The sequence below is a fragment of the Mesocricetus auratus genome, unplaced genomic scaffold, assembly GCF_017639785.1.
Source record: "Mesocricetus auratus isolate SY011 unplaced genomic scaffold, BCM_Maur_2.0 Super-Scaffold_100009, whole genome shotgun sequence".
Taxonomy (NCBI): Eukaryota; Metazoa; Chordata; class Mammalia; order Rodentia; family Cricetidae; genus Mesocricetus; species Mesocricetus auratus.
The window spans coordinates 12,127,663-12,154,923 of NW_024429193.1; the positions used below are offsets into that span (position 1 = coordinate 12,127,663).

The 27,261-nt window shown below is 40.3% G+C and overlaps 1 protein-coding gene across 3 annotated transcripts in view; it reads left to right on the forward strand.

Moving 5' to 3' along the window:
• The window catches only part of Prkacb (protein kinase cAMP-activated catalytic subunit beta), a 93,946-nt gene that overhangs the window by 14,967 nt on the left and 51,718 nt on the right, over window positions 1-27,261 (forward strand). The window contains exon 1 of one of the 3 annotated variants that reach the window (XM_040751617.1): window positions 19,586-19,796. The exons of the other annotated variants lie outside the window; for them this stretch is intronic. Within the exon in view, the coding sequence (XP_040607551.1) occupies window positions 19,607-19,796 (190 nt within the window). The 5' untranslated portion in view covers window positions 19,586-19,606. Of the gene's footprint in view, window positions 1-19,585; window positions 19,797-27,261 lie in introns of those variants that run through there. 3 annotated transcript variants of the gene reach the window in all.

The window sequence follows — 27,261 nt, forward strand, 5'->3', positions numbered from 1 at the left end:
TGTTTTAACTGTGGTTTTTCCAAAATGGTGGGCATAAGTTTATCAGCAGTGCTGGCCGGCAAGTCTCTGCTCATCTCTATCAAAACAGAGCCCATCTGAGAAAATGCTGCTACCAAGAAGCCATGCTTCTCTCTGTTCTTTTGTTTCTAAAATCCCTTTTAAGCTTTTGTCATTTTATGTGGATATTCATAATCTAACTCCTGACACCATATGTAGTGTGTTGCCTTCCCGCCAGCCTGGTCCCTGAGCCATGTCAGTCCCAAATAACACACAAGATACTATATTAATTATGAAGCTGTTGGCCATTCCTGCATGCCAGGGGAGGACACCAGATCTCATTCAAGGGGGTTGTGAGAGACACCATGTGGTTGCTGGGAATTGAACTCAGGACCTCTGGAAGTACAGTCAGTGCTCTTACCCGCTAAGCCATCTCTCCAGCCCCTGACTTGATTATTAACCCATAATTACTCATATATGTTTTACAAGAACTTATCTTTGCTAGGACACACTCCTTTAATATCTGTTTCTTCCAGGAGTCACATGGCGACCAGTTTCTTCACTACATTTCCCAGAATCCTCCTAGACTCCTAGTCCCACCCATCTTGCTTCCCTATTGGCCAACAATGCTTTATTGACATATACACAGGACTTCCCATCAGCTCATCTGTACTACTGCTACCTCGTATTGCCACTATTTTCATCTGTGTCATGCTTGCTTCTCATTCACCAAAAGCATAGATGTCTCACTTAGAATCTCTTTCAGTTCTGAAGGCCTGCATTCATTTTGAGTGACTTCAAATTCTGTGTCAAGCACCATCCATCATCACTGGGTCTCAGAAACCTGGCTTTGTTATCTGTTACCGCCTTCTCTGTCATAATTTGGATACCTCATCTCATCAAGAACCTGTCACATCCATGAACTGCTCCATGATTGCCATCGAAAGGCTTGTATCTACTCATCCACTAGGCTTCTCACTCCGTTTTCCTTCTTAACTGTGCGAGATGATATGGTACCCAAACCCTCTGCAATTTCTTCATCATATCTGCTTGATAAACCCCAACTCTGAGAGACTCAGCTATCCTTCTCTATGCTGTCAGTCAAGAGTTGAACACTTGGAGAAGGCCATATGGAAGGTGCTATAAATTCATTGTCTCCTTCAAATGGGCTGTCAGCATAATGACAGTTTTATTACATTTCTCTGAACAAATCTCCCATTCTTCATGAGTTCTGTTTCCTTCTCCTGTCTGACTTTTCCACTGTCTTCCTCTTCTAATAATAATCTTGCCTCATATGTCACAGAGAAAATCAGATAGCAGATGGGAAGTCACATATGTTCATAGGGGAGAATATGTTTCATCTTCAGCTTGTAGTTCTGAGATCTTTTATGCTGACCTATCTAGGAATCTTTGTAATTTTATTAATTATAAGGTGTGTGCATGTGTGTGTGGCATTAGATTATTTTACTGTTACTATTGCTGCAACAGAATACCTGAGAACTTACAAGGAAGGAGATTTGTTTTGACTCATGGTGTCAGATGTGGTAGGGCAGAATCTTCACCGGGTGGCAGCCAGGAAGCAAAAGGAAGGCTCTGGTTCTCAGTGTCCTTTCAAGAGTGTTCCTCTAATGACACCTTTGTCTGATTAAAGAAGGTCTACTCTTTGACACACAAATTATATATTGTGTATATATCGTGTACATGCATGTATATAATCTTCGATACACGTGAGTGTACAATATCATTACTAACATGTGTAAGAATCCATACATATATAATACAAAATGGGTGTCCTGGTTAGCTTCAGCTGTCAGTTTGACACAGCCCAGAGTCATTGGGGGATTGCCCATATCCGATTGGCCCATGGCTTATTAATAAAAGATTGTCTTGATAGATGATTGGTTGATATGTGAGGGTCCAGCCCACTGAAGGTGGCAGTACCCCTAAGCAGGGGGATCTGCGCTGTAAGAAAGCGGCTACGCACAGCCAGAGAGCGTACCCGCAAGCAGTTCTTCCCTCTGTGGTTCTTGCCTCAAGTGCCATGCCTTGAGTTCTTGTTATGCCCCTCAACGATGGACTGCGACCTGTAATTGTAACCCTGTAAGCTCATTGTTTTTCAAGTCTCTTTTGGTCACAGTGTTTATCACAGCAACAGAAAACAAATTAGAACAATGAGTAATCTATTAAAAATTACACCTACAGCTATGAGTTTTGAGTGGTAAGCCAATATTGCACACCTAGGAAAAGCTCAGCTTATGTAGAAGTGAGTTTAGTTTGTTAGAGTTTCCCATATATTTAGATTTTTATGACATTTTCTTTGACTGATGTCCTCTAATGTATTGTTTTCAAGTGTTTGAGTTTTTTGTTTTGTTTTTTTAGTTTAATTTCACTGAGACAAGAATATATTTTGAAAGACTTCCAGTCTTAAATATTTTGGACTTGAGATATGAGCGACTATCTAGGGCATAGTTATTTGTAGTGAATACTCTGTTGGCGAAAGCTCCATTGGTGAAAGCTCCTGTTGACTGTGAAGAGTGTGTCTGCTGAATTTGTGCTGACAGTGTCCTTCCAGTCCACAGACACCACAGTTGCAGACAAAGTTGGTCACTGTGTGAGTCAGTATCATTTATTTTTATGAATTATCTTCTAGTCTGTTAGTTACAGCTAAATATTTAAAGTATCTCATTGCATCTGTGTGTTTCCTTCCAGTCTGTCAAATTTCATTGTAAATGATTTTAGGATTTTTCTTTTAGTAACTTGGTGTCTTTATAATACTTCCTTCTTTAGTTTGTTAAGCATTAGTTTTGTTCATCCATTAATCTTAGTAGCAAATGTATGGCATCATTTTCTTAATAGTCCCTAAGCTTCTCAGTGCTTATATGTAAGGACTTTGCCAGAATAATTGCGGTTTTACTCATCAACTCTAACAGTTTTTGTTTTCTGATATAGTTTCTTCATAGACTGCGGTGTTTGCTACTGTATTTGGATTTGCGCTTGTCACTTGTTTCCTGTGGTTTGTCACACACCCCCTTTTCTCTTTCTGATCAACATTTTGTGTTTTTCATTTCAGGATGCAAAAGTCTAACTGAAAGAACTGAAACACATTGTCACCCTGTCACTAGGGAGACGAGAGGCAGGTGGACCACAAGTTCAAGGCCAATTTCAGTTACATAATAAGATCTCGTCAAAAACTAAAAAACAGAAAACAAAACCAGAAAAAATAGTTTTCAGTAATCTGAGAGCAAAAGTCGTAAGACTGACTTGAGGCATCACAACATCCAGGATCTCAGATGTCTGTGCCTCTGCTGTCTTTGTCTTCAAATACTCATGTGACCTTTTCTGTTACTCAGAAGGTGGAGCTAAAGTAACTCACACTGCTGCCTGCTAACAGCAGCACTACAAACAGTACAGAAGTGTCATAGCAGGCAGCTTAATGTGTATCTCAAGCTTCATCAACAGAGAGTCCAGGAAACGTACCTTGTAGCTGTCCCTCCTCTGTCATCACAGGAGAAGGGAAGATGTAAAGTAAGCCCCTCTGTGGCTTCCAGAATGGCCTATTCTTTACCTGTTTACATCTTTCTACTGTTGGTCCCAAGCAAGGGCGTTCACTATATGCCCCAACTCAGACATGCTATAGTTACTCACGTAAATGAAAACACAGCTTTGAACCAAAAGACACCCCAAATACCATCAGTCCCTCTCTCAGGCACTAGTACTTGCTCCTGCCATTTCCCCATGGTGACTTGATTTCTTGCAGTTCTGGTGCTGAATTCTCAAGCTAAAATTTCCATAATTATAACTTATATAAAATTATTGAGGGAAACAGAAGAGGAACTTGGTTTTTATATAAACAAGCAAATATATAATACGTGCACGTACAACTGAAAAGGCACTATTTATGGGTAGCTAATATAATCATCTTGTTTGGGAATTGCTGTTATATTTATAACCTTATCATTAATCCCATGTTCCCACCAGCAGTGTATAAGATAGAATGGTGCTTTGTCATGGTAGTAGTTCTGACAGTTACTCTTAAATCATCCAGAGTTTTAGTGTTTCCTGGTAAATCATCTTAAACTGAAAATATTTTAAGTAAGAATGTGTTAAGTGCCATGATGACTTAGCAACATAGTGTGTAAAAGTACCACATCAGTTGGGAGCTGTACCTCACTTACAATGCCCGGCATCTCAAACGTATCTTAATATGTTTTGCCAGCCTGGGAAATGATGAAAATTCAAGATTTAAAATACCAGTTTCTACCAAGTGTGTGTTACTTTTACACCCTTATAATTTGTACCTTGTGAATCAAGGGTCATCATAGTGGATTGCTGTGTTGTCATCAGTATGGAAATTACTAAGTGACACTCTCAAGAGAGCATGGGTCTACAGTGTACTCTATGTCTCCTGCATCTTATGGCAGGAGACGGTGCCTCTCTGCTGAGTCACCCAAAGATAGGAGCTTCTCTCCCTGCTGTTTCAGTGAAGTGGGGTACCCAGAACCCAGGTGTGTGTGTGCCAAGGATATGATGTCTCCTTGATAGAAACCTTTTCTTCTGAGGTCTCGGCTTTATAAAACAGCAGAGCCCAGAATTGCAGGGCAGAAAACAGACATTTTCCCCCAGTGGACAAGTAAATTGGGTGCTATATTCCAGTGACTCTAACGTGGATATTTTTTGTAACATAGGTGTTTGGTACTAGACTACTTTCTAAACCTTTTTATAGTTATGATCAACCAGGCAGCTGTGACAGACTTGTCATTGTAGATCAGATCCTGACTCAATATCCACAGGTAGGAAACAATAATTAGAGGAAGAGGTCATAAAGCTCTGCAAGGAACATCAGCATTGAATGTCTGTAATATTTTTATGTCACAGATAATATGATGTAAAACTCAGTAATGACTGAGTCCCAGAATGACTCAGAAGTTAGATTCCGAATGAAAGGGGATTGGGGAACTCTTTAGTATTTTTGTTTGTTTCATTGTGTATGTTTCAAGAGCAATATAAAAAGGTATATCAAGGTCTAAGGAGTTCTCAGTAAATGACTGTAACATTGGAATTATTAAAGTACACCATAGTTGTCACTAGAAAATTTCCCTTAGCAGCACATAAAGTAATGATAATTCTTAGAAATTTCAGTCTTAACTTTAGTGATGGAGTTGTGAGGTCTGCCTTTTCTATCTCCACTTGTAGTCTCCAGACGTGTTTTTGCAGCTGAAGAAAAAACACTATTTCCCAGTCCTTGGTGAGTTGCTTTCCTATTTTAGCTTTAGCATCAGAGCATGTCAGACTTTCTTGTAATAACTGCTTTTAATTTTGAAGTACAGTCTTTATTGATCCCTTATATCTGTTGGTCTCCCGTTGGCCACTGAGGTTTTTGTGTCTTTGTCATTGTTAGTCATCTGTGTCTGTTATCAATAAATGCAAAGGTGTTTTTCTAACACGTTCATATTATTTTTCTTAAATACACTATTTAAGTATGTATTCTGTTTGGAATTTTGCCCTATTTAAGACTTTGATATATCCTGCAAACTTCTTATGATTAGCTTTTCTTTGTAAGAGTATTATGGTTTATTGATCTGTGACTCATCTTTAATAATCTGACATTTCATTGTGCTTTTGAGTGTTTGACAAGTAAATTAATTCATGTACATTCAAATTAGGACTTGGTGACTTTGACTTTCCACCAGCATTCCATGGCATCTTCTCCGTTAGAGCTGAAATGGCCTCTTCCATCAGCTCCCTCCAGGATGCTGTAGCTGTTCCCTTTGCGTCAGAAAGAATAGGCAGAGTGATGGAGAGGGAGTGCAGGTAAAGTAGCCCGTGCTATTGGAAACTCCTCTCGAACACAGTGCTGGAGGTGGAGGAGACCTCAAGTTTCTTGTTCAGTCTGCTCTGCACCGGTGTTGCTGGCTTCTTCCTAGAGGCAGTCTCTCCTCTGCTGCCCTCCCTGTCTTTCTGCACTCCAGTGACACACGTGTGCCAGTGTCACTCTCCTCTGCTGCCCTCCCTGTCTTTCTGCACTCCAGTGACACAAGTGTGCCAGTGTCACTCTCCTCTGCTGCCCTCCCTGTCTTTCTGCACTCCAGTGACACATGTGTGCCAGTGTCACTCTCCTCTGCTGCCCTCCCTGTCTTTCTGCACTCCAGTGACACACGTGTGCCAGTGACACTCCCATGACTGCTGATGGGACACTCCCTACAGCTCTTTGACGCCACCACTGGGTAGAGGCTGCTTTGTCCTCCATGTGTGCTTAGGAGTGATAGATTTAGAGAGTCCCCTAAAACAGGCCCAGGCTCCTGTGGCTCTGGAGGTCACCACTGCCCTTTGGAGCTCTCACGTAAGACCTGTCGAAGCACCTGCTCCTCTAAATACTGCTGCAGACCTCACAACCACCCGTTTTAGTTAGGGTTTCTGTTGCTGTGAAAGGACACTCATTGCCATGGCTACTCTTGTAAAGGAAAACATTTAGTGGTGGGTGGCTCACTTACAGTTCAGAGGTTTAGTCTATTGTTGTCATGGTGGGACTTTGCAGCACACAGGCGGACACAGTGCTGGAGAGTCCTACATCTTCATCCCATTGGGAACAGGAAGTGGTTTGAAACACTGGGCGTGCCTTGAGCATATATGAGACCCCCAAAGCCCACCCCCACAGTGACACACTTCCTCCAACAAGGCCACACCTACTAGTGCCACTCCCTATGAGCTTAAGGGGTCCAATTACAGACAAACTATCACAACTCCACTAGCTGTTTCCTCCTGGACTCTTCAATCTGGCCTTATGTAAATTGGCTGCTGTTGGCAGATCTAGTTTTAAATTCCCTCAGTTTGTCTCCGGTGGTTCTGTCCCTACCTGAGAGCTGTTATCACCTGTGTTTTATTTTCAGATGAAAAAAGCGTGTGAACTACTTTAATACACGCTAGTGTCTTAGGTATCTGTTCAATGGTTTTCAGTCTGAGTTTTCACCTTGATGTTGTACCCTATTGAGCAAAATCTTGTAGTGTTTATATGTTCTGGGCCAGGTAATAGTGATCGGCAATGCAAAGACAAGCACATTTGTTGTAAACAGTTAAGTGGTATTTAAGAAAAATATAGCTAACCTTATTAAACACCCAATATAAAAGCAACTTTTCTTAATAGTATTATGCATTTTATAAAGGATTTCACTTTGCTGTGCTCATAACTGCTATCAACCTTTCCAAATAAAATATGTTAAATGCCTTAACACTTGTAGTAATTCTCCAAGGAATTCAGTGAATTTAAATGCAATATTGGGATGATAGGGATGGTGTGGAAGGGACTTGTTTTTCTTACCATTGTATAAATATGTTTCTGGAAGCAGGAAAATGGAGACTAGTCTCATGATAGGATGGTCTGTGTGGGAGTTTATAACTTAATTTGTGTACATGAAATAATATTCTTGTGTATTCCTAGCACGTCATCTGGATGAGGGTCTAAAACTGTTTTGCATCTGTTGTCCAAACCTGTAGAAACGACAAAAGAATTTTGCAGATTTGAATTTCAATTCCACATAGCCCCATTCTGCCACCTTCTGGTTGACTCCATTTCTTATACTGCTGTGAGCTGAGTGACATCTAATTATTCCTCCCATGGCACCAGATTTTCTATTTGGGGGTTGAGATACTTCAGATGGGGTCAGTGTAAGCTGTAACCTAGTTCTCACTGTGAACCTCAAGGCCTCAGAAGCATTTACTTGGTAAAATGTGGCACGTGGAGCTGTTTAGAGTACAGTATGAGCTCACAACTACTTTTGATGTTTCCACAATCCTAAAATTCCTTCAAGTATCACCTGATATTAAATTGTGTCAAGTTTGTTAGCCATTTATCAGTCTCAATAAGAAAATAACTTGTGAAATAATATAGAAATGAAGGTTAGTGAAGTCATTGCAGCCTTCTCATAGAGAGACTAGTGTTGGATGTGGCCATTTCTTGTTGGAATTTTAAAATAAAATGAGAATAAAATCAGGAAATCTTAGTGCATTTTATCCCTGGTTTTGTGGTACCTTGATATGTTTTCACATTTCCAGAGTATTTCCAAGTTACTAAAACATGTGTGAAAAGAAAATCTGAAGGCTTAACTTCGTGATTAGAGTACTTACCTAGCAAGTGGATGGGCAGAGATTCAGTCCTCAGTCTCTGGCACAAACAAAACAAAATGAGAAAAATCTTTTGAAAACACTGTTTATTTAAAATAAACTGAAAATAGTGGAATACCTAGTACCCTAAGGTAGTTGAAAATATATATGCTATACTGAGAACTAATAAAATGTCTTTTAGGAGCTGAGCAGATAATTCAATTCACTCTGTCAATGCTGAGGACATGATTTAAACTTTCAGAATGGATACAGAAAAACAAAACAAAACAAAAAGCAAGGTATGGCGGCCTATGCTTGTAATCCTAGCCCTGGAGAGACAGTTGGGTCCCTGGGATTTGCTGACTGGCCAGTCAGCCTAGCCTGCTTGGACAGTTCCAGGCCACTGAGAGACCTTCCTAAGAATGAGACTGAAGGTTATTTCGTGGCCAGCACATGCACATGCACACATGTGCACAGTCACACAAACTTGCACTGCCAGTCAAATGCCGGAGTCTAAGCTCGCCCATAGGCACATTGCCAGGAGCTTTCTTCTGCTGCCTTATTCCAGGTAGTGCACGGGGTTTGGGAGAGAAATTGCCTTTTCCCTCTGTTTAGGATGTTTAGAGAACCCTCCACAGTGATGTAGACTGGCTGTTGAGTAGTAAATGCACTAGAAGTTTCTCACCAACACGAAGAACTTTAAAATGTTTGATGAAGACAGTCCTGTGTCCACCATAATGTGGGGTTTCAAATCTCCATACTTTATTGTTCTGATGCTACAATCTCTCTCGTCCTCCCAGTTCCTCCCACTTTATTGCAGTCTTGATTGCTGTCAGGCTGGGAAGGCAATGACTTCTTGCCGTGTAATTGCTCTTTGGCTTCCAACTGAAGAACATTCTCCAGTTAAAAGCAAATATGATTAGCTCAGGGCACCTGAGTAATCCATCTGTTTTAGGGTTGCCTTAATTTCATCTGCAAAAGCTTTTGCCAGACATTGTAACATACTGACAGGTTCCAGAGCGTTGATGGAACTAGTGGGAGGAGGGGAGCATCCTACCTTCCAGAATGTTCTTTTTAAATCCCAAGTATGGCTTTGAATCAGAGCAAGAACTGAATTTACAAACATGGGTTAGGAGGGACATGTGCAGAAACAGGAGGCCTGCTAAAGGGTGAGTGGCAGGGCTTGATTACTGTGCTCGGACTTTGGAGGCCACTGGAAGTCACCTGAGTTTTCCCTGCGAATGAGAGAATATTAAACAAGATTATAGACTCTTTTAGACTACTGTGCTTCGAGATTTGTTGTTGTCTGTTATGCTAGGCATTAAGGAGACCCAAAACTGAAAAATACGGGAGAGTGATCATGAAAATTTGTTTAGTTGAAAAGTTTCTCGAGTATTAAACAGTAATTCCTTACTAGTAACACATCACCTTTGTTCTGAGTGGTTGCCATATATTTTCTGTAAAAAAAGAGATTTGATGTGTATGAATGTTTGTCTGTGTGTATGCATGTATATCATGTGTGTGACTGTTGCTCACAGAGGCCAGAAGAGGGCGTCAGAGTTACAGACATTTGTGAGCTGCCCTTGGGTTCTAGGAGCCAAACCTGGGTTCTTTGCAAGTGCATTTAACCACATGCCACCTCTCCAGGCCCTGTGTATAACTCTCTGTACATAGTTCTGTGACAAAGGCACTGTAACTTGATTGGATTTATTTAGAAAGTGTATGTGTTAATTCTGTACTGAAATCATATTGAAAATTGATCATTTTTAATTTCCCAATCAGTTCTCATTTACTAAAATAAAAAGACGAGATTGGCTTCTGGTGTTGACTAATAAGATGAAGTAAACTCACATCATCCTGTTGCTATGGAAACACTTTGAAGGGTAAATGACAGCAAGCAGGTTGGGCAGGGAAACCAAACCCTGGAAAGAGACAGGCATGGTGGTGAATTTTGTGGTTTTAAAACCCACGCACACCCACACCTTTCAGTTTGTACTTCAGGCCATGTGGCCCCAGCACTGTGTGGCGGGTTTCTGCAGAGACAGCTCCAGAAGAAAGGGAATTCCCTGCAGGATGGATCCCGTGAGTGAAGTCTTACATGGCACTTTTCTCCTGATCCCACTTCAAGCAAGGTGTGCACTGAGACATTCGACTGAACTTCTGTGTAAGTAGCAGTGCCCAAGTGTGTAGAAGAGAATGGGGATAACTCAGGATTCAGAGCAGTGGGGGAGAGGACATTTGCTGCTGCCCGCAATGGAAAACTAATGCTAACAAGGAGACACTCTCAAGAGCCTGTGATTCATTGTCAAAAGTTGTAACGTATGCCTGGGGACCAGTGTCTGCGAGGAAGATGGCCGAGCATGTGTCCATGCTTGTGCTGTTCATACATCTGGCTAAGATCTGAAATGTTTTCCTTTTTAAATTCATGTGTTAAAAGCGTGTTCTTGGTGTCACCATATGGGGAAGTGAATGGATCATGAGGGCTGCGGCCTGATCAATGGATTGATGAGTTCATAGTTTAATAGGCTGTTGGGAAGTCATGGAAACTTTAGGATTTTGCACCTTAGGAAATTAGTAATTAGAGGATTGCCTTTCAAGGTGATAGTTTCCCCTGCCCAGTACACCCCTCACATCTTTCTCTCCTTCCTGGCTAGCATAAGATGACTTTGCGCCACCAAGTCCCCTCACCTAGATGTTCTCCCTGACCTCAGGCATAAAAGCAGGGGACCCAAATGCCTATAACTGAACCCTCTGAAACCATGCATCTGCATGGGCTCCTTTTTTATAGAATATATTCCGTGTGTGTGTGTGTGTGTTGGGTGTATACATATATATTCTATACACGTTTTATGTATGTCTATATATCGTATATACACACACTGATTCCTTTACATTGCTTATCTCAGTACTCACCATGGGTTCTGTGACCTGACAATTCTAACAGGTTAGTGATGGAACACAACACTTACTAAAAAAGGGAGCAATGTGATGCTTTTGGAAACTGAACTTAGATTAGTTGAAGATGTAAACTGAGAATTCCAAGTCACAGTACAAAATGTTTCTAGAAATCAGAGCAGTTGTGACAAGAGGGTAACAAGTGAAATTTAAGTTAAAATAAGAAGAGGATCCAAAGGGAGAGAAAAAGGGTAAATGTAATCAAGTAGAAATATTTACAAACAGCAAATATGAATCTCTGGGTTGCTTTAAAGAGTGGTGTCGGTACATCAATTTCAGGACGACATTATCAGAGTAGATTATGACACGACTCAAATACAAAAGCAAAAACAAAATCCCCCTGTGTGTTTTATCTAGGAAACCCACACTACATGCAGGCAGATGGGTAGAGAGGACAGGAAACCTGCCTTGCGGTCACTAACATAAAGGAAGCGAGAATGGCTGCATTAGCTTCAGAAGCTGACCTCAGAGCATGAGGCTGAGAGCAGTCAAGGACAAAGCGGGTGTTACACACTTCTGCCAGTCACCTCTCTGAAAAGCAGCATTTTCACTTACTAACAGAGCTGGAAGGAGAATCACAAATCCATGATCACTGCTCCTTTACAATTCGGCCAGGCAGGTTGAATTCACTGTGTATTGATCACCTGAACAGTGATGACAGTCTGCTCTGTTCAGTTGACATGTGTGGATGGTTCTATCCAGTAACAACAGAATGTCAGCCCACCCTAACCCATGTGGAATGTTCACCAAAAGACCACATTCTAGCCCAGAGACCACAGTTCAGCAGACTAAAAACAAAGGTTACACAAAACTACTTCCTCACACTACAGTGGATTTTAACTAGAAATCAATGCTAGAAAGCCTCTAAATATTTGGAGCCAAAAGAGCAAACCCCAGTAATAATGAGCATACCTGATTCCCTGATCTCGATTTCAGACACTGCAGTTTAATAAAAGGGAAGCGTGGGCCTTGGTGAAAGCGAGGAGACACATGGGCATGCTGAGCATACATACACAAGATGAGGCATATCACAGGGGCACAGAGGGAGCTAGAGAGCCTCTAGTGACCAGAGTATGGATAAATGATACGGTGTTGGATTAGAGGTCAAAATGTGAACGTACAAGTTAATGACAGCACACAAATGGGGCAAAGTCTCGCATCACCGGTGATGAAGAATGGCCCTCAGCCCTAGGGGAGGTATAGTGTTGTGTGCAGAGAGTGCAGTGTGGAAAGCATGGGTGAGAAGTGTTCTAACTGTTCACTACCAGCTGCATCCGATGGCCAGAGCTCCTGCAGTGATAGGTTACATTGAAACACAAACTTGATATAACATGATGTAAATAGCTGAGCATCTTAGCTATCACTCCAGACTAATCAGGAAAACAACGTTCTGGCGAGGGGCATTTTACAGTGTAGGTGATCAGTGCTCCCTAAATTTGTGAGGGGGGGCAGGAAAATCTACAGATTGTCACAGCCAATAGGAACATAGAGACTAAATGTAGTGTGGCATCCTGGGGGGAATCCTGGAGCAGAAAAAGACATTATGTAAAAGCAATGAACTTTTAATGAGCTGGTTATCCTTGGTGTGTTTGATTGATAAATTATAAAAATTCACTCATAAAAGCAAAATGTCAGTAAAACTGGAGAGTGAGAATCTATGCAGCACTCTAGACTTCAGTCTGTTGTAAGGTAAAATCTTACTTTAATGAATGGAATTCTATTCTTGGAAAGGTCTGTGGAGTGCAGGCGCTCTGTATTGGTAAAAGCACTGCTTGCTGGGGATTTGAATGGCACGAGAGAGAAATAGTGAAGAAGCATGAGAAAAGTTATGGAGGTGGTGGGTACACGCATCATCTCTCTGTGGATGTGATCTCACTGCTTTATTTGTGTATCAAGACAATCGAAACTACTGCGTTAACCCCAAAGACGTGTAATTTCCAGCTTGTCTATTCTATTCATTAAAATTTAAAGAGTAGAACAGGAGAGAAATTGTAGATCTAAATCTAGTTATTCCAATAATTGCATTGAATGCAATTGGACCATGCAAGATCCAGCAATATTCTGTTTTCTTCTCCATTAAATATTTTGAAGAAGATATTTTAAAGTTAGGAGAAGCTGTTGTGGTTAATCATAGTTCGACAAAATCTAGCATTACCTAGGTAACAAACCTCTTGTATTTTTGAGGGAGGTTTTAATTGATTCTGTACAGTGGCATTCTTCACAAAACTAGGAAAAATAAGTTTAAAATTTGTGTGAAGCAAAACCAGGGAATAGCCAAAATGATCCCCAGGAGATATCTACATGCTGGAATTTACTTCAGCTATAAAATAATGAAATATGTGGAAAAATACATGTATCTGCCAACTATTATATCAAGTGACGTGTTGGCCTTGGACACATATTGTCTGTTCTTTCTCATAAGGATCCTGCTCCGCACTGTCTCTATGTCTGTAGCAGGGATGATGTGGGAATAGAGAGGAGGGGGGGGTGTTGAGAATGTGAGGGGAAGAGGGTGAGTCTTGAAAACATGAAGGTGAAAGGGAAGGGGGGCACATGAGATTGCGTGGGTGCAGAAGAAGAGGGGGAGACAATCAGGAGAACAGACTTTGAAAATGCCATAATGAAATCTAATACCAGACATGCCGATTAATTTTAAAATTAAAACAAAGACTAAATAATTAAACAAAGTCCAGGCTATAGAAGATAGTGAGCAGCACTGTTTCATTAGGGCTGCCTAGAAGTGCAGAGCCAATAAAATGTGTGTGTACTCTAAAGGGTATGTGTTTGGTTGGCTTGCACGATAGAGACTCAATTAACAACCATCTGCACTGACAAGAAACAGAGCCAGGGTCACTGTCCAGAAAGCTAAAGGGTATGTGTTTGGCTGGCTTGCATGATAGGTGTGGTGGCATACTGTTTATGGTTTAATAAAGCTTCCCTGGGGATCAGAAAACAAAGCTAGCCACACTAGTTAGCTATAGAAGCTGGCCAGTGGTGGCACATGCTTTTATTCCCAGGGCTCAGTAGACAGAGGCAGATGGATCTCTGTGAGTTCAAGACTACCCTGGGGTACATGAGAGTGACTCAGTCTAAAAGAGTAACAGAGCTCATGCCTTTAACTCCAGCACTAGAGAGTATATAAGGAAGAATCAAAGAATCTCATATGAGATTCAGCTTCAGTGACAGGGAAGACAGGATCTCCATTTCGGCTTTGGTAGAGGTTAGAGCTGCTCACTGGCTGCTTTGCTTTTCTGATCTTCAGCTTGAAGCCCAATATCTGACCCATGCTACACATAGGTCTCAGCTATCCCACCCCAGTGCTGGAAGCTGGAAGCTGCCTAAAGTCAGGGCTGTTATGTCCACACAACATGGCTGCAGGAGCAGGCATCTGATGGGAGCACAGTAGGTGCGCTCAAAGGGACTTTACCGGCCTGTGCTGGCTGTCAGCTTGTGGGAAGGCACTGCCCACAGCTAGCAAATGTCTTCCTCTCAGACACTGCTCAACATCAGTTCAGTAGAAATGCCTTCACAGATATACAAGGGGGCTTCAGTAGTACTAGACATCCCTTAGTCCATGTGTATACACATACACAGAGAAATAGACAAGTCGGTTGTACTGTAGCTATTGAAGGAATAGTATTAGTATTTATAATCTCTGAATGAAAGCAAAACCTTCCTTAGTCCATATAGCTTCACAGGCAAGTTTTCCCAAACTTTGAAGGAAAAAAAATGAGCTCCCCTTTCAGAATCTCTTCTTGAAAATGGAAGACACACATCTCAGCTTATTTGATGAAGTCACCTTATCTTGATTCCAAAAACAGACAGAATCTGAAAATAGAACTGTTAAAACAGTGTCTATTCTAAATATAGGCACAAGAATCCCTAAAGAATTATTAATAAATTAAACCCAGCAGTATAAGAAAAGAATGGGAGGGGTTTCTCCAAGTTGGTTCACACAAAAGAATTGGAACCCTGTGATACATCAAACAATGTATCTTCAAGTCATGACTAAAAACAGAAAGGGGTTTATTAGTTCAATAAGGAATAACTACCAAACTTATATCTACAGTTACCATAGTAAATGAGGAAAATCTTTCTTCCTAAGACATAAAATAAGACAATCCTATCTTCTCTTCTCTTGTTGAGTATTGCACTGAAAAGTCATAGACATTCAAGACATTCAATATGGCAAGGAAAACAAAGGTAGCAGAAATCTTAGGGAAGCGCTGTCCAAAAATGATTAAATCTATATAAGAATTCCAAGAAATTCACACATAAAAAGGAACTAGTAAGGTTATCATGGGTAGACTATTCATTGTCAATATATAAAAGCCAGCAGTGAGCAATTATAAAATATTTGAAAATGTCAAAAAACTTTCAAAATTTGTATATTATATTCTATTTCAATATACCATAGTGTGTGTAATTCCATGTTTTTATGCATCAGTTAAAATCAAATTTAAACCTTAAAAAAGGCTTTAGTCTACATTTACCCAATTATATGTAAGTTCTCCATACTGAAAACTGTAGACAACTGATTTTTTAAAAAAGAAATCATACACCCAGATTAGTGCCAGGAAACTCTAGAGTCATGGACTGATTGTACAGAGCTAAGGTGTTATTTTTCTCAATGAGCAATATCCCAATAAAACCCTAGCATGATTACTTTTTGGTTTTTGATTTGGTTTGTTTTGGTTTGTTTTGGTTTTTGAGACAGGTTTTCTTTGTGCAGCTTTGTAGACCAGGCTGGCCTCAAACTCATAGAGATCCACCTGCCTCTGCCTCCTGAGTGCTGTGATTAAAGGTGTGTGCCACTAATGCCTGGCTGAATGATTACTTTTATAAAGATGACTAAATTGATTTAGCCCCAGGTGTAACCTCATCAGTACACACACATACACACACACACACACACACACACACACACACACACACACACGGAGGGAGCGAGGGAGGGGGGATATGATGGGGTGGGAGTTGGAAGATTTACACTAAGATTTAAGATTCAAGATTCTAGGTTGACTAGCAATTCTGCAGCAAGGTATAGATGAAGTGATTGTCATAGGTAAAGTAAGAGACCAGGGCCCAGAAGGAGACACACACAGATGTAGCCCCCTGATTTTTGACAGTTTGTTAGCAGATGTGTAAATTGTGTTAAATCCATACAGTGGAGTACTTACTCATTAAAGGTGAAATATTCAGAGTACATGGATAAATGTCAGTTACTATGCTATGCTAAATGAATTTCACATTCTGTGTATGAAACCACTTACATAACATTGTAGAAAAGGCAACACTCTACTCTAACAAGGTCACGGTCATGCTATTCTCCATATGAAGGCAGCATCACTACATGTTAAATATGATTCCATGTCTTACTTAACCTTCAAACTTCTGTACGTAATTTTGCTTGGCCCCAGTGTGGTTGTAAACGTAGATATGGACAACAAAACAGAAAGGCTACAAGGTGACCTTCTGAAGGTCACCCATGCCATGGCAGAGTCTCAAATCCCTGGTAGTAGATCCAGCAGCCAATCATGTCCAACTCTGCCATCTCCACTTCCCACCAGGAGAGACTGTCGTTGACCTGAAAGGTTTCTGCAGAATCCTGCTCATGTAGCATGAAAACACCTGATGACTCTAGGCAGTCGCTATGGTGTGTAAGTTTGTGTCCACCTTGAAATGGGCATGGTCAGCTCAGCACGGTGCCAGAGTCCCAGCGCTCGGGGAGTCTGACGCAAGGGAATCTCAGGGTGCAATCCTGCTTAAGCAGCATAGCAAGACCCTGTCTCAAAGTACAGTCTTTGAGGTGTCTGAGGAGCATCTCAGTTGTACAGTGCTTGTCTAGAATGTGTGAGACCCCAGGTTCAGTCCCGTGTGGGACACAGGGGCGGGTGGTGGGAATCACATGATAATGGTGCTGTTACTCATTTGTAAAGATTGTATGAACCTTAACCGCACAATGCAGATCTTGTATGTGGTAAAGTGCTTAGCAGATATACCATTAGTATTTGATATTAAATATAAGAAACACGTATGCACATATATGTGTGTGTATGAATGTATGTATGTATGGCATCCCACAGCAATCAGAGCAACTTCACCTCTGAAAACTGCTGCTGTTTCCTGTAATTTCATTTTAGTTGGAGCTGCAGTTGATTCTTTCAGGCAGTAGATGCCAGCAGAGTTCTTAAATAAAAAGCAAGTCCTCCAAACCTCTCCATAGCAACAGCTTCCTGGTCACATTGCCACAAAGAAATAGTTCAAAAATGAAATAGTCTACATTCTGCATGGTCTTTGGAACAAAAAGAAACAGCTTTATTTAAATAAAAAAGGAAAAAAAGCTTTCACATAAGCACTTTCAAGATACTCAGTTTGTGAACTTTACTTTTTTTGCTATAATAGTTTGGTATTTTGTGTGTTTAGTTAGATGGATCTCATTTGTTGTTTGAAGTGTGGGACTCCTGTATTTAAGCAACATCAAACATAAGTCTGCTAGATGTGTGTTGCAAACGAATGTGGCGCAGCTGCAGTGCTGTGCTTAGCTGTGTTTGACAAGGAAAGACCATGGGTGTGGTGTGTGGCGGCCAGTGAAGCCGAGATGAGTAAGGTGGTGGCGATTGAAAGCAGGGGCAACAGAAGGCGTTCTGGAAATTTGTGTTTGCACTTAATAAGCACAAAAGAATGAAGACGAACTTTGTAGAAAACTATGAAAACTCTGATAATATCACTTCCATTATTACTTAGGACTTGCTAGTTTACTTTCAAATATCATCCTATTGTAAATTCCAATGTTTTCTAGTATCTGGGGCTCTTTCTTGGACCTTTAAAGTGGTAACAGTGAGTACTTAACTAACATGTTTATTGATGTTGTAATACGTGTTGCACTTAACGAGTTAAGGTAAAACAACAGGGAGTCGGCTTGATAAACAGCCAATATTAATATGCCACGATCAGGGGAGTGGGGACAGGAGACGAGTTTACTTTCCTAAGACTTGTGTAGAAGTGCTCTGCTGACAAGGTGACATTGGTGGTGACCGTGATAATGAGCAGAATCTGTTAGGAGAGCAGTCCTACTCCTTTTCTGCCTGTGGTCACTCTGCTCTGGACACTTCAGCCCTGCAGACTCCAGGGTTTGTTTTGTGTGAGACATTTCCCGCAGGTGTTAATAAGTCACTGATTAGCCACAGTTGATTCTAGAGAAAGCTGTACATTTTAAGGTTAGTCGTGTAGGTCCTGTTGTCTACCTGTCTGCCCTGTTGTATCACACGTTTCTCCCTGGCGGGATTCTCAGCTCAGTGTCTCCCTGGCAGACCTGCGTGTGAGCTGCAGGAGTGACCCTAGCTTGGTTACTATTGTTCATGCTTACTTTACCATTTTGGTTCCTACTTACTGCATTAAAACAGTCAGTGGAATATGGTCTAAGTTATTTTCCAGAAAGATATTTTTTTAAAAGTCTTCCCTTTATTTTCCCTCTTTCCTGTATTTGAACTTCCAAAGGAAACACACACACACACACACACACACACACACACACACACACACACACACACACACACACTCCTGACACAAATAATATCAAAAAGCAAAAAGCAAACACTCAAAATCCTTGTTAAATGCTATCCTGCAGATTGGAGGTGGTAAGTTTTATTTTTTGAAGGCAATGTATCTAAGAGATCATTAAATCAGAAGAGTAGGGAAGCAGCAGTCTAGTAGTCTTCTCTATTAGGAGTTCAACCAATTGGAAGGAATTCTTTTTCTCTGAATGAAAATTTCTTGGTATGGGCCTATAAAATTACAACTCATGGTTGCCATATGATTATCTTCCATAATTTAAATCGGATTTTTCTTTTTTCCCCAGATTTATAGTGTTTTGAAATGTACTGTTTATAGACAGGCACATACATATCCATAAACAAATTTGATAAGTAAATGGGTATGCTAAATTTCTGTAATTCCATATGTATTAAACTTAAATGAGTGAGTTAGCAACTTTGAACTCTTTGAAATTAGTTCAGGGTCTTTTCTTAGTTGTGACATATGTATCTTTTTTTAAAAGAGTCTTGTCACATCGATTTATACCAATTTCATGAAAAGTTAACTGCTTATAAAGATTCATAAAGTCTGTATGTCAGCTGACTTCCTGTAAGCTAATTCTAGCATGTTAATATTTGGCCTGTGGTTACATGAGGTTGTAATACATGTTTAGCTAGTTTCCCATAGTTTGAAAAAGACTTTTTCCTTGCTCTGTGTATGAACCTTTATATTTACTGTGTTCATTCTCGTGCATGTTACTATCAGAATAGTAAAGACCTAGAGCCTTGTAGCGAATAGTGCAAGTTTTAAAGTGTGCATCTCTAGCTGAGATGAGGAGTTTCGCTTGCAAAGGAAGGCTCGGTAGTACGCTGTTTTATATTAACAGGAAACAGCAGCAGTAGTGGTTTGCAAACGCTGCAGACAGGAAGTTTTAACACATGCATAGCTCTTAGCTTCTTGATAGGAAGTTGAGCTCCTTCTGGGAACATTTGCAGTTACTTTAAAGTGTCACTGCACGTGAATGGCAGCTTACAAAGACCTGTCCTGTGGCCAGCACAGCAGCACGCCCACTGCCCTCCAGAAACTGGAAGGCTTTGCCAGTCGGCTCTTCCACAGGCACTCCAAAGGCGCCACTGCACACGACCAGAGGGCAGCTCTGGAAAATGACAGCCTTCAGGTCTCCGAACACACTGCCTTATGGGACAGGTCAAGTAAGTAGTTCTTTGTTTATTTTGTTTTACGGATACACTGTAATTGGGAGTTAACGTCCTTGAGTTTCAGGATCAAACACAAAGAACCCAGTTTTGTCAATTGTTTTGTGGTTTGCAGAAGGACATTTTTCAAGATGGTGAGAAGTTTCATAAAACTTAGTAAGTGGAGCGGAATCATGTATAGTTTATTTTTAAGAACAAATTTATATGACTACGTAGGTCAAATATCAATGATAAAATTGTCAGTGATATTCTTATATAATTTCTAATGTATGTCACTGTTTTGTATTTTTTACTTTTTATTCTAAGGTATAGAAACAAATATAAACAATGAGCTGATCATTTTAATTTCTTTTATCTATAACTAACTTTATATTTGAATGTGACAAGAAACATGTTTACAGTTTTATTGGTTTTGTCACCTGTTAAATGAATATGTGAAAGTTATCCCAGTTGTTACAGAAAAACCTTTAAAATAAAAGCAGATTATTAATCTATGCAAAAAATTTGCATTTGTTACATGATAGACATTAAAATCTTTAATATTTACATTTATGTCATGCATAAATACGACTATAGGTTAAACAAGTTATGTATTGTATTACATTTCTTTGGGATCTGTTAAAATGGTCAGACTTTCTGCTTTGCTGAAATGATCTAGCAGCATTGATGACATGAAGTTTACAGGCTGAGTTTCACATATGAACAGCACTGCTAACTCCATTCCCCACCTTAGCTAGGACGCTTCCCAAGGAATGCCCCTGTGGTTGAGAGCAGGAGTTGCCTTTTTCTGCTGTCCTCAAGTTTGCCTCTTGGTATCCATGGATCCCAAAGCAGTTAAGGAAGAAAACTCATTTTAAAAATAAAAATGTGCCTGGCTCTGCAGAAACTTAGGGTATGTTTTACTACATCAGCCTTGTTTTTTAACTCCCGTGAAGCTACTCTAGGAAGAAAATGAAGAAGAGCTCATTTTTGTAGAAAAATTGTCTTCATTCAACATAATTAAACCTATTCTCTCTCTCTCTCTCTCTCTCTCTCTCTGTGTGTGTGTGTGTGTCTGTGTCTGTCTCTATGGGTGTGTGTCTATGGGTGTGGGGTGTGTGGGTGCGTTTCACACAAGATCTCCTGCCTCAGCTTCCTGAGTGCTATGATTATAAACCTGCACCATCATGCCCAACTTCTTAAAAGATCTCACTTCTTGGGTTTATTCTTCACTGCACAGGAAGCTAACAGGTGGAGAGTCCCCTGTGTGTCTAAGTTCATGAACTGTTGAGAACTGGAATAAGATCACAAGGGTACACCTGCTTTGTGACAACATCTTCATGGACCTGCTTCCTGCTCTGTATTGCAGCCTTATAAACTATTCTGTAGACATTTTGTGTTCTTTAGAGGTGTTTTTAATTTCAAACAAGGAACAGAGACAGAATTGGTTTTCTGCTTTTGAATGAATATAATGGAATTTAATCATTGGAAGTTATGTTTGAACTTACTGTAAGTGTACAAGTCCTGTATACTTTCTGTAACCTTTTAAAATGCAGTGACAGACATACGATTTCTTTTAGAAAAATAGACTAAAAATGCTGTTTTTTCCCCTTTATATGATTATGGCATAAAAATAGAATTATGACCAAATGGTGTGGCTCCGTGAATAAATGAGCCTGGGTAAGAAATGGTTAAGGAACAACTGACGTTCAGTATATGTTCCTCCATCTACTTCTCCTTTTCATATCCCCAAAGCACTCCAGTTGGTACTGGAGTTTCTGTGTGCAAGGAGGAAACAGTGAGTGTGCCCTCGTGTCTGCCGATGGAGGTGAGAAAATGCAGAAAATAGAAACTGCAGTCCTGCCATTTCTGCGCTCCGCATTTATTTGTTTTTTTTTTTGCGATGAAAACATTTTTTATTCATTTGCGTATGTGCTAACAAAGAGCTTTTTAGCAGTATTTCTTTGGGGACGTGGATGGAGATGAGTAAGTGTAGAAGTCAGAGGACAACTTACAGGAATTGATTCTTTCCTGCTATCCTGTGGGTTCTGAGACTGAACTCAGGTTCTGGGACAAATACATACTCCCCCCCAGCCCCACCCCACCCTACCCCGTGAGCCATTCTACCTGGCCAAGGAAGAGCTTTTGACAGAAAGCACTGCTGGAAACTGCAGGCTTGTTTGGGCAGAAAAGAGAACGTGGGTCTCCTGATACACTGGGAGAGCCTTACCCCAACGTGCTGTCGAAAGAGACAACTAAGTGGAAATCACATTTTAAAAATTAGGCTCATGGGGCTGGAGAGATGGCTCAGTGGTTAAGAGTACTGAATGCTCTTTCAAAGGCCTGGGTTCAATTCCCAAGCACCCACATGGCAGCTCACAACTGTCTGTAATTCCATTTCCAGGGAACCTGACACCCATGGCAAAGCAACTATACATATAAAATAAAATTAATAAATTTATTTTAAACAGTTAGGCTCATGGACTATTAAAGGCTAATTTAGGCAAACATGGTTTTGTTTTTTTGAAACAGGGCATTTTGTTTGTTTGTTTTGTTTTGTTTTTTATGTGGCTCAGGTTGACTTTGAACTCACTATGTAGCCCAGGCTGACCTTGTAAAAAGAAGCTTTCCTTGAAAGAAGCCTTCCTGCCAGCCTGGTTCTAGAGCTGCATCAGTCCCAAATAAACACACAGGAGGCTATATTAATTATGAAGCTGTTGGCCTTGCTTGTCTCTTACTGGCTAGCTCTGCTTAAGTAATTATCCCATAATTGTTAATCTAAGTATGTCTCTTACCGGAGAATAGTTCTGGGCTCCTACCCCATGGCGTTACATCTCGAACTCTCCTGTGTTTCTCCTTCCCAGAATCCTCCTGGACTCCTAGCCCCACCTATCTAGATTCCTATTGGCCAGCAGTAATTTATTGACATATACACAGGACTTCCCCAACATGACCTCAAACATGCCCTGAGCCTCCTGCTTCAGCCTAAGGATAACAGTCATACCCCTTTGATTAAATGGCAGATAGAAAATGTGATAAGCTTTAATCAGGCCTTTTCTCCTCTCCAGGGACCCTGTTAGTAGGAATAAATATGGAACATAGACTACAGAGTCATTTGCATGGGTTTTGTTTCTAACTATCAAATTAACAGTAATTCCTGATTGGTAACTTCAGTTATTTCCATGCACACTTAAGTACATCATGGTGTTCAAAGTAGCAACATAGAGGAATTCTGCTTTTTGTCCTCACTCAGAATAAATGGGGTTATTGACATTCATTGACTTGTCTTCCTAGAACACTTTTTGTATTTCCCCCTTTAAATCATCTTTATTGTAATTGCATTTATATAAACTGAAAGCAATTGAGGGTTTGCATGTCATGAGCCATTGATTTTCACACCTAGCAATGTCTAAGCTGCAACATTTAAAATAGAAAATGTGTTGATACCATTCACCTTGTTACCTGTCCTTTCCTCCCAAGGAATGCTTATCAGTTTCTGTGGTGGGTACAAGTTCATTTTAGTGGAGGGTATATGTAAATACTGCAGTGAAAAAGGACACGATTTAGGATATGAATTTCCTCAGAACTAGACAGCTCAAGTGGCTGTACTAGGCCAGGTTATCACTGTTCCCCTTTGGAGCTCTTTAAAGCACCCCACGGGTTAGCTCCTTTCCTTTGTGTAATTGCAGCTTCAGAATTACTTTTTGTCACTTTTCACTCAGCAACTATTTTATGAGCGGATTGATTGTAATAAATTTCTATGTTTATAAGTTTCTGAGCTATGATTATGGGGCCATAGATTTTGCTCAGGGTTAAGAGCATTTCCTGCTCTTGCAGAGGACCTGGCTTTAGTCCCCAGCACCCACGTGGCAGCTCACAACTGCCTGCGATTCCAGCTCCAGGGGGTCCAGAGGTCTCTTCTGGCCTTCTTAGGCACCAGGCACACAGGTGGTACATATACATATTTGAAGGAAAAAACATTCATACGCAGACTATAAAATAAACCATTTTTTATTTAATTTACTTTTTACATTCCAGTTCCAGTTCTCTCTCCTTCCTCCCCTCCTTCCCCCCTTCCCCACCCCCCCACCTCCCATCTGCTCCTTGTAGAGGATAAGGTCTCCCGTAGGAAGTCTGCTAAGTGTGTCCCATCATCTAGTTGAGGCAGGACCCTTTTTCCCCTGTGCCTAGGCTGAGCAAGGTATCAATCCATATAAAATGGGCTCCACTAAGTCAGTTTGTGCATTAGAGTTAGATCTTGTACCCACTGCCAGTGGTCTCATATATTGTCCCAGTCACATCATTGTCACCTATATTAAGGGAGTCTAGTTTGGTCTTCTGCAGGTTCCCATTTGTCAGACCAGAGTCAGTGATCTCTCACTAGCTGGGGTCAGCTGATTCTGCGGGTTTCCCCGTTATGGTCTTGATTCCTTTGTTTAGATTTTTGCTCCTTCCTCACTTTGATTGTACTCCAGGAGCTTGCTCCATTGGTTAGTTGTGGATTTCTGCATCTGCTTCTATCTGTTTCTGGAAGAGGGTTCTAGCTTCTCTGGGGTTATGGATTGTAGGCTGAGTATCTTTGGCTTTATATCTGGTATCCACTTATGAGTGAGCACACACTATATCTGTCTTTCTGGGCCTGGGTTACCTCACTCAGGATGGTTTGGGGGAAATGTAGATTATCTACCTTCAGAAATAAGAGTAAGAAGAGCAGCCAGAAGCAAAGTAATACTTAAGGCACACTAATGCAGGATGCTGGGCTACAGTAGTAGAAAACCAGTATGAAAGCCAGTATGAGTCTATATGTCACCCCCCCCCAGTCTGTGTGCATGGTGCTGGGCATATAAGTCAGGGAATGAGCATGGTGGGTAGACACGTGGTATTTCTAGCCTGTTGACATCATTTAATGGAAAATTACAATATAATGATACCTTAGATAAAAGAGCCAAAAGAATTGGAAACATGCAATTCAGGATAGTTAATTTGCTTATTCTTTACAAGGAAGTGCACATAGCTAGCATACTTTTTATTCTGTGTTTGGTCTTTAATTCGGGCTAACACTTTTGAAACTATGATGAGTAATAGCCAGATAGTGAATAGTGAGTTCTCCCCCACCCCCAACAGTATTCGTTCACAGGACTCTGATGGGAATTTCCTTTTGGAGTTTCTTCTCCTGAGATTTGTTCATAGTTATGTTTCTTTCAGATTTGTTCATAGTTAACGGCTCTTAACAAGACAGTCATGGCACTCTGCTCCTCCATCTTTCATTCTTTTTAGAATTTACAGTTCCTTTCTTTATGTTCTCTTCATTACCCTCTACTCACTTTTAGGAAGACTTACGGAGTTGGAGTTATCTGTTAACCTTATGGTATGTCTGTACAGTTTGATTTTTAACTCTCTGGAGGCATAAAGAGTGTGAGTTCATTCTGACATTGCTACCCTGTTCTCAGTAAATGCTTTATTATCTTAACATTTTATATCTTTAGACTTAGGCTAATGGATTCATTCTAACTTGTCCTATTATGGTGTTTGCAGTGTCTTTGAAAGATTTATGGGTATTCACTAAAAATATCAGACTACTCACCCGACCTTAGCAGATACTGTACTTCAGAGGCCAGGCATTTTCCACTGTTATCTGTGTACTTTTTATGATTTTAATAAGAATTCAAGTAGTCAACAATTACATTTCCATAACATTTCTTTGTCTCTGCTTGGAGCTGATCTCTCACTCTTCCCTAAACTCATAAATACTCGGCTACTTCCTCTTTCTCTTCATTTCTTTTCCTAGATGTTTTGCATCACTTGAATTATATAGTATATAATGTACTTTTTCTGACATCTTTCATCTATGTTGTAGAATATATCAATAGTTGCTTCCTGTTTGTTTCAGAACTTTTGTGTTGTATGACTAGAACAAAATTATTTAAAAACAAGTCTTATAGACAGTTAACTTTTTTGAGTAGATCTATAGTAAGAGACTGGGAAGAAAATGACTATGTCATGTGTTTTTATGGTCCCAAGAAATGGCCAGCATACTTTCCCCTAAGTAGCTGTGCTGTTTCATACTTCACCTGTAATGAAAGAAGAGTTCCTCATGTGTTCATCAGGACTTGGTAATATCAGTCTCTTGGAGTATAGCCAAGTTAAGGTTTGAATTGGTATTTCACAGGGTGGGTTCAGTTTGGTGTCCATAATAAGTAGCGGTATTGGTTTATTTTTGTCTCAGAAGCCATTTGTGTGTCTTGTTTGGATACTTGGATACTTGCATATTTAAATATTTTGTTCACTTTCAAAATTAAATTTTTGTAAGTCTTACAAATCCATTATATATTCTGAATCCAAATTCTTCTGAAGACTTGTGATTTACAAATATTTTCTCTCAACTTCTGACATGTCTCATCATTTCTTAAAATGATGCCTTTGAAGAGGGAAAGTTTGTCACTTTAATGAAGTCGGCTTTTATCTTTTCCTTTCCTTTGTGTATCGTACCTTTTGTGCCAGGCCCTATGAAATCTTTGTTTAATCAAAGTTATTCATATTTTTAAAGTTAGTATTTATTTTACTTTACATGTGTGGGCGTTTCATCCAAATGTATGCCTGTATGTGCAGTGCCCATGGAGGTCAGAAGAGGGTATCAGATTTCTTGGACTGGATTTACAGACGGTTGTGAGCCATGGTGTGGGTGCTGGGAATTGAACTGGTATCCTCTGGAAAAGCAGCTGCTGTTCTTAGCACCAAGCCATCTCTTGTACAAATCTGTCTTTCCAGTTTTATATTTGCTGTGGATTGTGGGTCGTGTGTGTGTGTGTGTGTGTGTGTGTGTGTGTGTGTGTGTGTGTGGTTTTTATTACTTCATTTTTTACAAAAACTTTCCTGACTCCATTGAACTCTCTTAATTCCTTTGTCAAAACTCATTCATTCTCAAATTATAATTCCTCTAATTTTGTGCTTGTACCAAAATTATTTTAACTACTCAGGGCTTTTGTCTTTCCGAATCCACTTGCCACTTTCTAAAGAAAGGTCTGCTACAGTTTCTGTGGACACTGTGTGGAATCTATAGGTTAATTTGTGAGACATTGTCGTCCTATCAGTGGCATGCCTGTCCATTTCTTAAATGGCTTTACCTTCTGTGGTATCTATAGGTTAATTTGTGAGACATTGTCGTCCTATCAGTGGCATGCCTGTCCATTTCTTAAATGGCTTTACCTTCTGTGGTACACATGTCTCTGGGAGTTCTGAGCTAAGCACTTTATTTCTACTAATACTATTGTGAATGAGACTTTGTTAATATCACTTTTGAATTCTTCCCTTTTTTTGTTTTTCAATTATTTTTAGTTGTAAGTTTAAAATTCTCTTCGGATCAGATCATGTTGTCCTCACATAAAACTTCTTAAATATAAAATGGTCCTTAGTGTTTCCCTTCATTCCCTTGGCTATGCAAAGTTTGTGCAGATGAGTGCTTTGTGCCTAGACTTATGGGAAA